The 16,080-nt window shown below is 41.6% G+C and overlaps 1 protein-coding gene across 1 annotated transcript in view; it reads left to right on the top strand.

Moving 5' to 3' along the window:
- Window positions 1-14,325, top strand: part of TAF7L (TATA-box binding protein associated factor 7 like) — a 594,912-nt gene extending 580,587 nt beyond the window's left edge. The window contains exon 12 of the mRNA XM_044057271.1: window positions 13,951-14,325. Coding sequence (XP_043913206.1) covers window positions 13,951-13,995 — 45 coding nt within the window. The 3' untranslated portion in view covers window positions 13,996-14,325. The remainder of the gene's footprint in view (window positions 1-13,950) is intronic.
- Window positions 14,326-16,080: the final 1,755 nt, after the last annotated feature.

Below are 16,080 nucleotides of genomic sequence, written 5' to 3'. Positions count from 1 at the left end.
AAATTAGATTTGATTTCTCAAAGGAGAGTATCCTTTGGTTCCGTGGTGCTTCAGAATATCCTTCCATGAGGGCCACCCAGGTGTTTAGTAGCTGGGGACTCAGTCCCACAGGTTTAAGATCAAATGAAGTAAACTACTTCAGATAAACTATAACGTTCCATCTGAGTAGATGTTCATCGTGTTTCACTGTTGCAGTCATTACTCTTGGGTTATCCTGCTGGCAGGCTACCCTCAGTCGGCCAGAATTCCAATGTCTAGGTCCGGCGTCGGTTGCTGTCACCTCTTCCCTGACGTCAGTGCGCCAGGAATATAAAAAATGCAGCCAACGCCATTTTATTCAGTCTTTCTTGCCGCGTGGTGCCCGAAGCAAAAGCAGTTCGCAAGTGCCGGTCGGCCGACTCCTGCGATTTTCAAATCCGAATTTCAGAACCGAAGTCTTCATTAAAGCCAAGTACCTCGTTGGGGAAACCTTTTTCTTGCTCCAGACCGATGTCAGAAAAAGTTAACAATTGTATTTCTTGTGGGAAGCAAATACCTCATAAGGATTTCCACTCTTACTGTATTCCTTGCCTAGGCCCTGATCACAACTTTGCTAGCTGTCGGTTTTGTGCTAGATTTAACCAACGCACTATTAAGCGTCGGTTCGATTTTGCATTTCATTACTTTGGCCAGAGATTTAATTATATAATGCTGTTGGAACAGCCGATGGCCGGAGTTTACAAAAAACGTAAGGAAAAGGAAAAGGATAGGCATCAGAGGTACAAAACCAACGACGAGGCCTCTGCCAGGCCAGTCGCCGCTTCCCAGTGAGGTGCTTTCGCAGCCCCTGGTGCCCGCTACCTCAGAGCCACAGGCCGCTTCCGACTCCCACATGGAGCTGACTGGGCCTCTGGATACACAAGGTATTGGGCACTCGGAAATCATTCCCTCAGATGGGTCCAGAGCCGCTGAGCAGGCATCGGCTTCTGAGGGTGTCTTCAGACCTACACAACTCTATATTAAGCCATTTTCATCTTCAAAGACAAAGACTAAAGCAGCTCTAAAGACAAAGAAACAAGTACAGCATTCTCCTACTCAGACTTCAATGCCTAAGAAACAGATGTTCAAAATGGCCGAAGACCTAATTACTTTGATTAGGGACTCCCATCCCCTTCCTGATAAGAAGCCTAGGCAAGAGACCGAGTATGATTCTTCTGATCAGGTTTCTATTTCCTCTGATTCCTCTTCTGAACAGGATTACTCCATGCTTCCCTATGAGGATTCTGATGCTGAAGAATCCATTCCTTCAGCCTCTCCTCCTGAGGATTATTCTTTTGGGGAAACCCTGCATACCATGAGGGAGCATTTCCACTGGGAGAGCCAAGATTATTTTGAATCTAAGAAAAGGCTCAGAGACTCTGCTACTTCCTCAGCACAGACCCCTTGCTATTCCACCTGTTCTAGACATTGTAGATGATGTATTTTCAGAGTCCGGTCTGTCCCCTGACTCTTTTTACCCCCCTGCACCTGCTAAGCCAGACAGATACTACAGGGTCCCGGATTCTCATAAATTCCTATATATAAACCCCGCTACTGACCCAGAAACTATATCTCAGGGTCCCAAAGGGGTTAAAGCTTCCACTGCAAAAAACCCTGTCCCCTCTGATAGGGATTCTAGGGCTCTAGACAGATGGGGGGAAAAAAGTCTACACTTCTGCTACCTTGGCTGTAAGGGCTTTAAATTGCCAGTTTCATATGCTTAAATATCAGCACTACTTAATGTCACTGCTTAAACAGAAATTATTGACAAATACTGAATGTTCAGAGAACAAGGAATTGCAGGATTTATTGCATGCAGCTGAACAAGTGGGAAACATACTTTGCAATGTGGTTATGATTCACTGGAGGCCTCTTGCAGGGCCGCTGTTACAGGTTCTGTTATTAGAAGGCATGCTTGGTTAAAGGAACAGAATCTGCCTGATCATATTAAAGCAAAATTATTAGATGCACCATGATACTTTGTTTGGTACTAAAGCAGAAGAGGTGTTGAAAAAAATGGAAGATAAAGCAAAATCCATGCAGACTGTCAAGGATTTCTTACAGGTACAGCCACCCAGGTTTAGCAGGAACTGACCTTCTAAAAATTGGTCCTTTCCAGTGTCAGACAGACCACAAAGAGGAAGATACAGGCGTCCCAGAGGCAGGTCTCAGCCCCAAGGCTCGGCCTAAACAATGGGGTGCTCCTACCTCCAAAAAGCGGAGAAGACAAATCACAACCTTGCAGGAAACAGTCCCAATGACTTTCCTCTGCCAGATCCAAGCACTTTTCTTTTGGCAGCCACCTTAGGGGGAAAACTAGCACTTTTTTCATCAAATTGGCAAATGGTTACCCAAGACAAATGGGTCCTGAACATAGTGTCTGAAGGCTACAGGTTCCATTTTCACACTCTTCCAAGGTCAAAAGGTATGCCAGACCTGCCACACAATCAATGGGCAGAGGCACAAAAACAAATTACAGCCCTCATGGACATGAGGGCCATTCAGCAAGAACCACAACAAGAGCAGGGGCAAGGATTTTACTCCAGACTTTTCCTAGTACCCAGAAAGGACAATACCTGGAGTCCAATACTGGACCTGTCTATACTAACTACATTTCTGGAAGTTCCAAAATTCAAGATGTTGACTCTACAGCAGCTACTGCCCATGCTGGCCAAGAAGGCTTGGCTCGTAACTTTGGACCTAAAAGAGGCATACCTGCATGCCCCAGTCAGACAATCTTGCAGAAGATACCTCAGATTCATAGCTGGCTCAATGCATTACCAATTCTCTGCACTGCCCTTTGGCTTATCTACTGCGCCCAGGGTCTTTACAAAGTGCCTGGCACCAGTGCGTTTTGCAGACAAAGAGGAATTCAAATATATCCCTACTTGGACGACTGCCCAATTCAAGCAGAGAACAAAGACATTATTCTAAAGCATCTGGCATTTGTAAAAAGATTCCTAATTGGCCTAGGGTACACAGTAAATGAAAAGAAATCAAAACTAGTGCCCTCTCAAGAGATAATATTCCTGGGTGCAAGCTTAAATACAACTGCCCAGATGGCTTATCTCATGCCAGACAAACAAAAGCAACTGACTTCTTACTTCAAGAAATTGGCAACAAAAACTCACTTATCTGCAAGGAAAATCCTGCAGGCCGTGGGTTTCATGGCATCCTGCATTCTACTAATTCCATATGCCAGACTGCATATGAGGAAACTGCAATGGTATCTAAAAAGTGTTTGGACTCAGCATTGCCACAGCTTGGAGACAGTAATTGCACTCATTCCCTGCCTGCAACAGGAGTTTCGATGGCGGGCAGAAGCCTGTCACCACAACAAGGGTCTGCCATTCAGTTTACCCACAGCCAGCCAGACACTAACAACGGATGCATCAGATTATGCCTGGGGGACCCATATGGCAGGAAAATGTATTCAGGGCACATGGCCTGCAAACCAGATGCATCTTCACATCAACCAAAAAGAGATGCTAGCTGTTCAAAATGCCCTGACAACATTCAAGGACCTGCTTCATCCAGGACAGATGCTGATAAAAACAGACAACACTACAATCATGTGGTACATAAACAAGCAGGGAGGTACACATTCCTACCCCCTCTGCAGACAAGCAATGACCTTATGGGACACAGCATTGGCTTTTCAAGTTCACCTGCAAGCACAATTCCTGCCAGGAAAAACAAATTATCTGCCAGACGAACTAAGCAGAAACCTCATGGATCCCCACAAATGGAAACTGGATCCACAAGTCTTCAGCATGATAATAAGGAAATGGGGATGCCCAGACATAGATCTATTTGCCTCCCCTGACAACTGTCAATTGCAGAGATCTTGCACAAGGATTTATCACAAGCAAGCATGGAAAGTGGATGCCCTATCCTTCAGCTGGAAAAATCTAACAGTATATGCCTTTCCTCCACTGCCTCTCCTTCCCAGGGTACTCCTAAAGGTCAGACAAGAGAAGCCAAAAATGATACTGATTGCACCAGACTGGCCATGCCAGCACTGGTACCCAATCCTAAAGAGCTTGTCTCAAGGTCCAGCATGGATATTGCCTTAAACTTCTCACTTGTTGATCCAACAAAACAATCAGATCCTGCACAGCCAACTCAGGACCTTAAATCTGGCAGCATGGCGGATAATGTAGCCATTCAGAACACTCCTCTTTCAAAAGCTGTTATGGATGTTATCTTGGAGGCCAGGAGGCCCAGTACCAGAAAATCTTATGCAGAAAAATGGAAGAGATTCTGTGCTTGGAACCAGGAACAAGGCATTGACACGTGTGTACCAAATTTACCTCAGGTTTTACAATATCTAACTGAGATGCTGTACAAAGGCCTTTCTTTCTCATCAATTAAGATTCATGCCTCTGCCATTTCAGCCCATTACAATATGGAACCCACCTATCTTTTCTCATCCTTTAATAAAGCAGTACCTCAGAGGGGCCAAAAACATTAGGACTCCAAGGAGAGCACCAATTCCGGCCTGGGACCTCAATTATGTTTTGGAAAAACTCACACTGCCTCTTTTCGAGCCAGCATCAGCAGCAGATATAAAATTCTTATCCTGGAAAACAGCTCTGTTCCTAGCAATAACCTCTGCAAGGCGAGTCTCGGAGTTACAAGCACTCATGGCTGTGGAGCCTTTTATAATTTTTCATCCAGACAGGGTTTCTCTGAGGACAAACCCTACATTTATGCCTAAGGTGGTGTCCAGTGTGGCCCTCAACCAAACCATTCACTTGCCTACCTTTTATCTAAATCCACAGAACAAGGGTGAGAAAATTCTGCATTCTTTGGACATGCACAGGTAGTTATGCTTCTACTTGGACAGAACTAAAGCTTTCAGAAAGACTGAGCAACTTTTAGTGTCATATGCTGCAGGATCACAAGGAAAGGCTATCTCAAAACAGACTATTTCTAATTGGATAGGCCATTGCATCCGTTTCTGCTATTTTCAACATGGCAAATCAGTTCCTAAGGGCATTAGGCCTCATTCCACCAGAGCAGTAGCCACTTCAGCAGCCTTCCTCAAAGGAGTACCAACCAAAGATATCTTAGAGGCTGCAACTTGGAGTTCAGTGCACACTTTCACAAAGCACTACCACTTACCTCTTTACTGTATGTCCAGAGCAGGCTTTGCCACTGCAGTTCTGCAGGGCCTCATAGCTTCTCCTAATCCTATTTAACCCAGCCACCCATCCTCAGCTTTGGCATTCAACCCAAGAGTAATGACTGCAACAGTGAAACACGATGAATATAGTACAGTTGTGTACCTACCATAAATGTATATGTTCGAGTGTATTCACTGTTGCAGTCCAGGTTACCCACCCACTTATCCCCCTTTTCTTTGCTGGGACTTATCTGCACTTCTCTGTCCTATACAACCTATTTGGTGTATTTGCTTGTAGATGAAGGAAATGTTGTTTTTGTGCATGCATTTTTATTGCCATATTTTTCAGCCTTCCAATTTAGGGGCACCTGACATTTGGGGCAAGAAAAACTGAGGTAAATGGTGTCTGCTGCATCTTTTATACCCCTGGTGCACTAACGTCAGGGAAGAGGTGACAGCAACCGACACCGGACCTACATTTTGGAATTCTGGCCGACTGAGGGTAGCCTGCCAGCAGGGTAACCCAAGAATAATGACTGCAACAGTGAATACACTCGAACATCGTAGCGTTGTTGCCTCACAGTTAGACGTTGCCCGTTCGATTCGCAGAGCATCATCTGTGTAGCGACATGTGTGAATGGGCGTTCCTTCGTTGAAGGTTGTGTGTTAGGTCCAGCAAGCCAGTATGTAAAAATCTGCTGCCAATCATTAGCGGACCGGAGTTCCACTGTGGTGACCCCTAACTGGGAAAAGCCGAAAGAAAGAAAGAAACAAACAAAACACAACTGTACTTTCTACTTCATTTGTCTTCAACCGTCCCTCCCACCTTTCCCCTGGCCTTATCATATGGACAGTGCTCATAGCTGGCATTTTGTGTGTAAGGTGTTTTGGATCGGGTTGTTTAGTGTAGGGTGCAACAAACTCGATATGAGGGTTGGAAGGTAGTAATGGTGTATTATGGGTAGGGGGAGGAGCTTGGCGCTCAGAGCAGAAGCTTGTGAAGTTTCCGGCTCGGATCCGATACCCACAGGTTGCAGACAAATGAAGTAGAACTACTCAGAAGGAACATTATGGTGATTACATAACTTTTTCATTTAGATATAGGATGTCTAGCTGTTGGAAACTCAATGCATAAAGAACAGCATCTGGCTTTTTTATTAAACCTTGAAGTTCCCCATTGGGATTGTGTGCTTCTTGGACATTGTTTTGTGATTTTTGGCCACTGCATGCTCCATCCTAGGTAACTACAGAAACAGATGAAAGCGTAGTGGCAGAACTAAGGAAAACACGTGTAGCAGTAGGTGACCCATGTCCTACACCAGCCTTTCATATGACTGTGTCACTTTCTAGTCGTCTGAGTCTGCCAGCTTTTCAGATCTGTTCTTGGATTCTTCTTTTATTCTTACAGTCCACAGATATCCTGTTATAATACAGCCCCCTGAGTTTTACTGATAGTGTTTTTTTTTTTTTTTTTTTTTTTTCAGCTACTTTCTGCATAGTTATCTTGGTTTTGCTGCTAACTGTAGAACAATGTTATATTCCTCTAGCACTTTTGTTTGCAAGGCACTTTGTCCATGTACATAAAAAGTAGTGAAGTGTCAGGAGCTGGCATGCACACTGTCACCCAACACACTGCCTAATTGCATGTACCAGTTTGAAAGAAAAGGAAATGGTTTCCTGATCACCAAAGAAGTAATTCTTCACTTTGTAAGTAATGCCTTACGCCGATTTACTTCCACATGAATACTTACCAGGACAGAATATATAGAAGATACCTTAGTTTAAAGCTTTGTCTGGAATTATGGCATAATGTCATTGATACAGCATCTCATATTCTGTATTCAGATGCTAGTTTTCCATATATGACTTCAGTATAGGCTGGTGTCCAGAATCTGTCAGCCTTAAAGTTCAAACGTGCGTACATTATCAGTGGTACTTCACTTATGTCTGATGCACAAGGCCTGATTTGCTGTGTGGGCGTACATCATCAGTGGTACCCCACTTATGTCCGATGAACAAGGCCTAATAGATGTTTGCTGAGTGGGCGTACATTGTCAGTAGTACCCCATTTATGTCTGATGCACAAAGCCTGATAGATGTTTCCTATCTGTGTGTACGTTATCAGTGATACTCCACTTATGTCTGATGCACAAGGCTCGATAGATGTTTGCTGTCCAAAACTTTATAAAGTCTTCTTTGTCCCACACCACCCACTCTTCCTCACCAACACTCCTCTTCTACCTTTCCTTTCCTTTATCCCCAGTCAGCTGATGTCATTCTTTCTATGATCCTGCCATTGTCTTGTTTGCTACTTCTTGAAATACACAAAGTATTAAGCACATCCATCACAGAAAGCTACTCTTCTATTATTTTTACAACTGAACATTGTTGGATCCTGCTCCAGTTTCTCGCTCCACCACACAAATCTCTTCATTGCAGAATATGCCAAAATTGTTTGTAAGCCTATTATTAACAACATATATATGGTGCTGCAGCTTTGGCAGAGTTGCACATGGGAGCAGAAGTATGTTATAATCCCTTTTATAAAGCCCTTCTGCTGTGTACCAGCCATCCAGCTAATCTTCACTGTAGTATCAATACCGTCTCATTGCATATACACAAGTGTTTATCTGCTTGTGCAGTAGTTTTTAGCAGAATGCCATCCATTCTTGTTCCAGTTATATCCAAAGTTGTCCACTTAACTATAAGATAAAGCTACGGCATGTCATGTGTACTAAGTAACAAATTTCTAATCAGAACAAGGTTTGTATTCACATTCTTAGCCCTTTAAACATTCCATACGTTATGTTTCCACTTAGGTCAGCAGTGCAGGTTTTTTTTTTTTTCATCATAGTAATAAGCCTTGAACAGACAACCTGTTATGTTTTTCACATACATTTTAGAACCGTTGGCTACATAATAATGAACTATCCTTCACTTTATACAAGTGTTCTTTATAATTTAAATAAACTCAGTATGGATTTTCTACCTCTGTTCTCCTGGTTCTAGTTACTGTTGATGTGCCATATGTCAGCACTACTTAATTTGGTCTGTTCTTAGGTAATCATCTTAACATGTCAGAAATGATTCTCCCAATCCCTGAGCAGTGTCTTATTCTCAGTCTGCCTCTTGTTGATTGCAGTCTGTGTACAAGAAGTAAGCCAAATCTGATTACTTTATTAAAGTGTTATCCCAACCCCTATGTCTGACAAACTCCTCATTTTACAGTAAACTGAGTCAGACCATCTTCATTATGTACCTCCAGTAGCACACTAGTTCTGTATAGTTATAGAGACCCCCTATTCTGATCACACATTAAATGACCATGACGTTAATATCTGCTATGTCAAATTGTTATGAATGATAAAGCTTCTTTGAATGCCAGAAAATCCATGCAGTATTGCATATTAGGTTTTAGTGTATTTAGTATGTTTTGCCGTCTGTGTAGGTTTTCTTGAAATATCTTTAACTCCTAGTGACGTGACCCCACAGAGCTAGTGCATATGTTACATAAAAAGATTTTAAGCAATGTTTTTTCATTAAAAATTTATCTTTGCCTTCTTTGAATTGTGTTCCTTGTCTGTGTGATTGGTCAGGATCTTCATAAAGTACAATAATTCACTTTTGCCCTTTCTTAAATAATTGCCCAATTCAGACCCAGTCATGAGAGGGCGTGGAGAGGACACTCACCTTCTCCCTGAGCTGTTTTCTGAACTTCAGCCTCTTTCTCCCACTCTCCATAAGTCCTGTCTGTATGAAATGGAGGTGGTTTTGAGGGCTGCCCTGGACTCTACCAGTCAAAAAGTAATTTTTCTGGACAGAGTGGAAATCAGTACTTCTTGGATATGTGCTAGAGAAGTACTGTGTCTTTAAGGCTGTGCATTCTGTGGTACATGACATCCATTAATATCATGGTTCTTCTAACAAGACTCCATATGAGGAGACTGCAGTGATACCTCAGAAGATTCTGACATCAGTACATCCAGTCCCTAAAAGATATGATTGTTCAAGTCCAATAAGTTTAGAAGAATCAGGATGTACTCTTAAAGCAGTCACCCAAGAATAAAACTTTGACCACAGATACCACAGACACAGTCTGGGAAGTCCATATGGAGGAATTCATTGTACAAAGCACCTGGTACAGCAAGCAATGCAGGAAGCACATCTGTTATAAAAGAAGTGACGGTCGTTATCATCTCTTTAAGACAGTCAAGTTCATGTGGAAGCCATGAGTCTTAAACTTTATAACAGACAACACCACAGTGATTTGGTATATAAACAAACAAGGAGGAGATTACATTTTTTATTTTGCAGGCTGGTAATGCAAGTTTGGGGAGAGATAGCTTGATAGTCAGGAATATGGTTAAAAGCTTCCTACATCCCATCTGAATAAAACAGAAGTGGATACCCACAGCTATATAGTGGGAAGGGTTGTGTTTATGCATCTGGCCTGCAGAAACAGAGTACCCAAAATAGATTTTTTCACTTCTCTGAACAGTAGACAGCTGAAAAAAAATTGCCCCAGAGATGCACACAAAGATGCTTGGGCAGTAGACATCATCTTTATTTGGTCAGGTCTGTTTATGTAGCCTTACCCTCTAATGCCCCCTACTCTCCAGGGTGATCCACAAATGCTCATGTTTGAAAGTAGCTGACTCCAAGTCAGACTGCCGACCAGTCACGAGTGGAGTCCCACAGGGATCGGTCCTGGGTCTTCTCCTGTTTGGTATCTACTTCTCAGAAGTCCAGGCCAACACGAAAGGACTCTGGCTGACAAAGTTTGCAGACGATTGCACGTTGGGAGCCATTATTAACTCCCCGAGTGATGGTGACATCCTAAAGTAAGGCCTCACTGAGACCAACGACTGGTGTCAGAACCATGGCCTTAAGCTCAATGCCAAAAAATGTGCCATCATCCCATTTGGGGAAAAACCCAGTTCCCATGAACTACCTCATCAACGGTAGTTCACTGAACACAGAAGGCATTATAAGACATCTGGGAACACAGGTTGACAGCAACCTCTCTTTTGACCACCACACTGCCACTGTGGTCAGAAAGTCGTACGTGGCACATCTCATTATTAAGGGTTTTGCATCCAGGAAGAAAGAGGTCATTGTCTCCCTCTACTCTTCCCTCATTAGGACAGTCATCGAGTACAATGCTCCATTTGGCATGTACCTCACTAGACACCTGCAACAACTGGAGAGGCCGCAAAAGTACCTCACAAAGAGGATCCTAGGCCTTAAACACGTCCTATGTGGACAGACTCAAAACACTCAACTATTCTCTGTGTCATGTCGCCTACTTAGAGGCAATCTCTGCTTGACTTACAAAACCATGTCTGACCCAGCTCTCTTAGAAATTCTACATCTAAAGAAATTCCAATGCCTCCCCACCACATGGTTCAGAGACCTCAACCTCATTTCCGCAATCAACAGAACGTGCTGGAGAGACAGGTTCATAACCCAGAGACTGCCCATGCTATGGAATAGACTTCCCATACATGTCAAACAGAGCACCTCACTGGCCCTCTTCAAGAGAAATCTTGTTGAGTGGATGGAAAAAAGAAAATTCACACCGGGGATCACTCCAGTGGGTTTACTCGACAGAGGCACTGGAAACTAAGGTTGGGTGGCATGATGCCAGGGTAATCCTATGGGTTAGGCTTGTAAAGGCTCCAGGACCATTCGCCTAGCACACACCTATGAACCTATAACTATGCCTTTTTGGCCAAAGCAGAATTGGTCATCCCTCAGCATGTGAATCACTTAACTTGGTTCAAGGGGTCCTTGCTACACCCGAACCTGTGGGTAGTCAGACTGACAGTAACTGTTTTCAGTGGACATGGTAACCAGTAGGTGAGACCCTAGGAAGTATGCTCAAGGAAAGTTTCCCTAGCTTAATGGGGAAAATATTTATGGTGACAAAGGAGGAATCAGGACCCCAGTATAATTGCAGAATCAATGATTCTGCTTACCTGTCAAAATTGTGCGGATCAGGGCTAGCTTATTCCTCGGTGAAAGCACATTTATGATCAATTTCATCCTACATGACTGTAAATCCTTTGGACTCCTCACTTCCAGTTAAGCCATTTCTCAAGGGGTGTCACATTACAGACCACCTACAAAACCAAATACCCCATCATGGAACTTGAACTTTGTTTTTGGAAAAATAGCTTCAAGCACCACTCAAAGTATTGACTTGGAAGACCGCTTTCCTTCTTACAGTTACCTCAGGAAAGAAGGATTTCATAGTTTACAGGTATTGTCATGCAATGAACATTTCTGTATATTTACAAAGGCAGATCACTTTGCATATAGATCCTTCCTGTATACTTAAGGTGGTCCCAGAAGTAGTACTGACCAGTTGATACATTTGCTAGTGTTTTTCTCTAATCCAGAAAATAAATTGGAGAAAATTATTCATTCCTTGGATGTGCATAGGGAACTGTGATACCAAAGGCATAAGAAGAACTGGCCATCTTTTTGTGCGCTTTCATCTAATAGAGAAAGAAAGCCAGTCTCTAAATAGACCATTTCTAAATGGCTGTCCATTGTATTTTATCTTGTTGTTCTGTCCGTGGCAAACATTTCACTAAGACATTCAGAAGACCTTCTGATTACCAAATTCCACTGGGCAAACAGACTCTTAGTTTCAAAATTCTACTAGGCCTTTACACAGGCTTTTAGTTTCCAGTAACAAAGATATTCAGTCTCCTTAATCATTGCCTTCTTTACCTACTGCACTCTTTCCTGAACGAATATTACGTTTCCAGTAAGGAGGAGAAGTTCTCCTTAAACATGCTTTCTTTACCTGCTGAACCCAAAATCTATTCCTGAAGAAATACAGCAAGTAATGTTTTTCCCCCTGCCACATGTAACTGTCTAAAACTAGAACTGAAAAATCGTCCCTCCAACTTGGAAGTCTCAATAATTTTAGAATAGTTATGTCAAAAAGCACAATAAGGATCCACCCAAGTGCTAAGGGCCCTCTTAGATGTCATTTTATAAGGTGAGTGTTCACTTATCTGTTACTTCCCCCACTCTTTCAGAGGTTTGACATGGTATCCTGCCATCATTTCATCTTTGGTAGAATTTGTAATGCAAGATCAAGATAGTCTGGTTCACCCCAACTTTAATGCCTTATTTAACTCATGAACGTACTACCTAAGCTAACACAGCTAAGTGTGACATATACAGTATGTGTCTCATTGTTGGGGTTGGGAGTCAGGGACTCCCTGACATAAAGATCTGCCCTTCCCCCTGCAAGTTTTTATTGCATGTTATGCCTCTTTCAGCCTAGAGCTTTCTACCAGGCCTCTTTTGTAATGAATGGAAAGTGACTCGGCTAGGTACATGTTACACTGGACTGATGATCACAGTACCATTCTTAAGGTGGAGCTAAACATTTGAATTTGCTCCTTTTTTGGGATTCCCTTCAGCTGTGTGAATCTCCTCACCACAGATTTCAGATGTGCAGAATTTTTTTAGAGAGAGTCAGAGTGCACCACAAAGTGCAAAGTTTTCAAAATCATTATTTTGGTTTGCCAAAAGTGATCATATTCTTCATCATATTCTTAATTAGAACAGACCATCCCAGGGAGCATATTACCTAATGGACAGAATATATGAAAGGCAATTAAGTATTTTGTGACAGCAACCACTTCAGACCAGCAAACCACACAGCTTTTCATTTGCCCAAAGCAGAGCAGGCAAACCAGTGATAAAACAATGTCAACAAGGCTGCTCTGCTACAATAGACACAGTTGTGTTTATGCAGTAAAGCTCACCAACCACAGCTTCCTTGGCACTGCAGTCTGTAAACAGTGCCAGTGAAGGACAGATTTCATCAGAACCATCCTACAAATTCTGATCTCTTTAAGACTATTGTGATAATGTTTTGTAACTGTTAACAATTAATGCATTTGAGTCATTCTAAAAGTAATTACATGGTAAGATAAAGCAGAGTAATGCAAATTATTCAAATCAGTACTTTCTCTAGTTTCAGATTTTCATGATCACATCCCTCAGCTGGTATGATGACCCATTCCTCCATCCCTCAAAAAGGAAACTTTTACCTAGGATTTCAAGATTCCCAACCAAGCTTTTTTAAACCATCTACTTGCATAGTTTTTACCCAAGTTCCTTTTGTATGTGGTTACAAAGACCTATGTGGGTGGGGGGCTGCTGTTAAGAGAATTGCGGGATAAATGTAATTTAGTAGCCCACCAATGTTAGATGATACCTGCTGATGTGCTGCCAGTGATTTAGAGGTGTAGCAGGTATCTCTGTAACTATTTTGTTCCACTTGGTATCAGATTCACTCTAGATTCCAAAGTCCCTGGTTCAACAGGTTGGCTTCAGACACTAGGCCTTGTAGACATTAAAATAGAGCTTTATCTTAGAAGAGACTAGAACAAATGGACATAGAGAAGAGGTCAGTGCTATAAAGTTATAAATTACTGTGGCTGAAAATGCTATATTGTCTTGTTTTATATGACTGATGAAACTGTATTCTGTGATGTTGAAGTATTGTAAAAATTGCTGTAACCAAATTTCTGCTTTGCTACAGCATTTGGAAGAAATGTATTTTTACTGAATTTACATTTAAAGCGCACCTTGAATATTTATGTAACAAACCGCTGTACTCTGTGCTAGAAATAAAATAGTGCTGTTTAATCTTTTTTTTCCTATTATTGATGTATTTGAACATTAATCTCATAGTGTAGTGCTAGTGGGCTTTCTTATTAAATGTTTGCTCAGTCTCACATCTAAAAAATTGTGTTTTTCTTCATTTTGTGCAGTTGGCCTCACTAAATGAACAGCTGGAGTCACTGTTGGAGAAGTAAAAGGTTGGTGTCTCTCAGAGGACGTGGGCATGCAAATGAAGTGGTAAACTCACTGATGGATGTAGGTGAATGGTTGAGATTCTCGTCTGTCCTTCAGGGAAGAACTGTCATATTTCTACACCATTAGGAACAACAGGCATCATTCTGTTTGGGGCATGCCAGTCTCTCTGGCAATCCCGATGTTTTCCCCAAAACAGCATAGCATGTAGTGCTCCACAGCAGAAGATCATGTGATGTGTATGATTTCAGTGCTATTAAAATTACAGTAATAGAGTTCAGTATGTTTTTTGTGCTCACTTTCTGCTAATAAAGTTTCTAATTAATTTTGTATGTACATGTTTCTCTTTCCTTATTTTGTGTGTGTGTGTGTGTGTGTGTGTGTGTGGTATAAGGGGTAGAGTGAGTGATTTGTGGAATCCTTAATAGCTAGTGTTTTGCTTAATCTAAATGTGTTTGATGCTAGGGAAACAATGTTTCCTGTAGCACAGAAAATTGTGACAAACATTTACTAAATACAGTATGAAGTTCACCAAGACATGACACATTGTCAGCGTAATTTTCTTTGGCTGTATCATATGCAATTGTTTTGAGTACTCCTTCATTTTTCAGCACTGACATACCTACTGTTTTCCGCATTCAAAAAACTACTTCAGATTTTTCGGTCATCATCAGTAACATTATACAGATAGTACATTGGAAACATTTCTTTCAGGAATTTGCATGTTTTGGACAAAGTAATGACCTCTTGGAATGTGTGCAGTTATCTTGTATAAATCCATTTGGTTGAGACCAAAAGAAGTGTGTGTGTGAGCATCAAATGAGTAAGTTACTGCAGAGGTTTGTGAGCCTCGTATTTGACAGGTGTGGGGAGCTATGTTCTTTGTCATCACTATTTCTTTCAGTTTTTTTTGGTCTCAACTGAATAGAATTTGGTGAGTAGTTTCAGTTGTGTAGTAATTTTATGTACATTTCCTATTACAGTCGACGTATTCTATGTCTTGCTTGCCTACATCCAAGCTCAGCATTTTGACTTACATTGTGCATGTAAGAACTTTTGGAGGACACACATTCATTTCAGCATTGCATTGAAGAAGGGTGTGTAAGTGAAGCATCTGTCATAAAGCTGGTTACCATTGGTTTTCCTCCACAAATCTCAGATAAATAGCCGCATTTTCTGTTATATGTGCAAAACTGTCATGCATGAGTGATGAATGTGGAAAACATGCATAAAACTCGGGTTTGGAAGAGGAAGAGAGTAGTGATAGAGTAGGTGGCGTGATGCTGACTCAGAAAAGTTAATCGAACTTCATGATAAAGAAAAGCAACAACAGTGGTGCAAGAGTTCCCATAGTTAACAAGACTGTTGACTGGGTAGTATGATATGTTTAGAAGTGACCGAAATTGAGGATACTGAGATCCTCCATGATGCATGTTAATCAGTGAGTTAATGGGATTTATGGTAAGGTTTTTAAAAACAATTGGCCACATGGAATAACAATTAGCTGCAAACTAAGATTGAATTTCATTGGAAGAAACTTGAAACTGATTGGAGTAATAGTAAGGGTAGTATGGACTTATTGGACTAAGTTAAAACTAAGGTGGTAGTATGGACTGGCTTTTTGAAGAACTCTGTAGGTGAAAAAGCAATGCAGTAGCCATTTACCGAAAATGAAAAAAATATGGGAAGCCTAGCATTATTTAGTTCACTTTGTGTCATATCATAAGAAGGAAGTTTTTGGCAGTTATGGCAATTGGAATGGTGGTTTCTAACAGCTGGATTGCTTGCTCACTTTTGTTAAAATACAAAATTAAATAACAAGAGTTTTACCTTTTTGACGCAGTCAAGAATGATGCTTCAGGATGTGCAAGGTACTTGTTTATTCCATAAACAGCACTGGGAGACTGCCTGCCAAAATTTTCAGATCAGTCTCAAAGATCAAAGAGAAACACTAAGTATATACCTTTTCTTATCAATTTCATGCATGCAGAACTTTAACATTACATGGCCTTCAACAAATCACATTATTTTAAAATATTTGGGTCCTCATGATCCTTGCTTAGAGCTTCATGTGAACACTTCAAAAC

The sequence above is a fragment of the Protopterus annectens genome, chromosome 15.part0, assembly GCF_019279795.1.
Source record: "Protopterus annectens isolate FY-2018-M chromosome 15.part0, PAN1.0, whole genome shotgun sequence".
Taxonomy (NCBI): domain Eukaryota; kingdom Metazoa; phylum Chordata; order Ceratodontiformes; family Protopteridae; genus Protopterus; species Protopterus annectens.
This window is presented reverse-complemented; position numbering and strand designations above follow the sequence as displayed.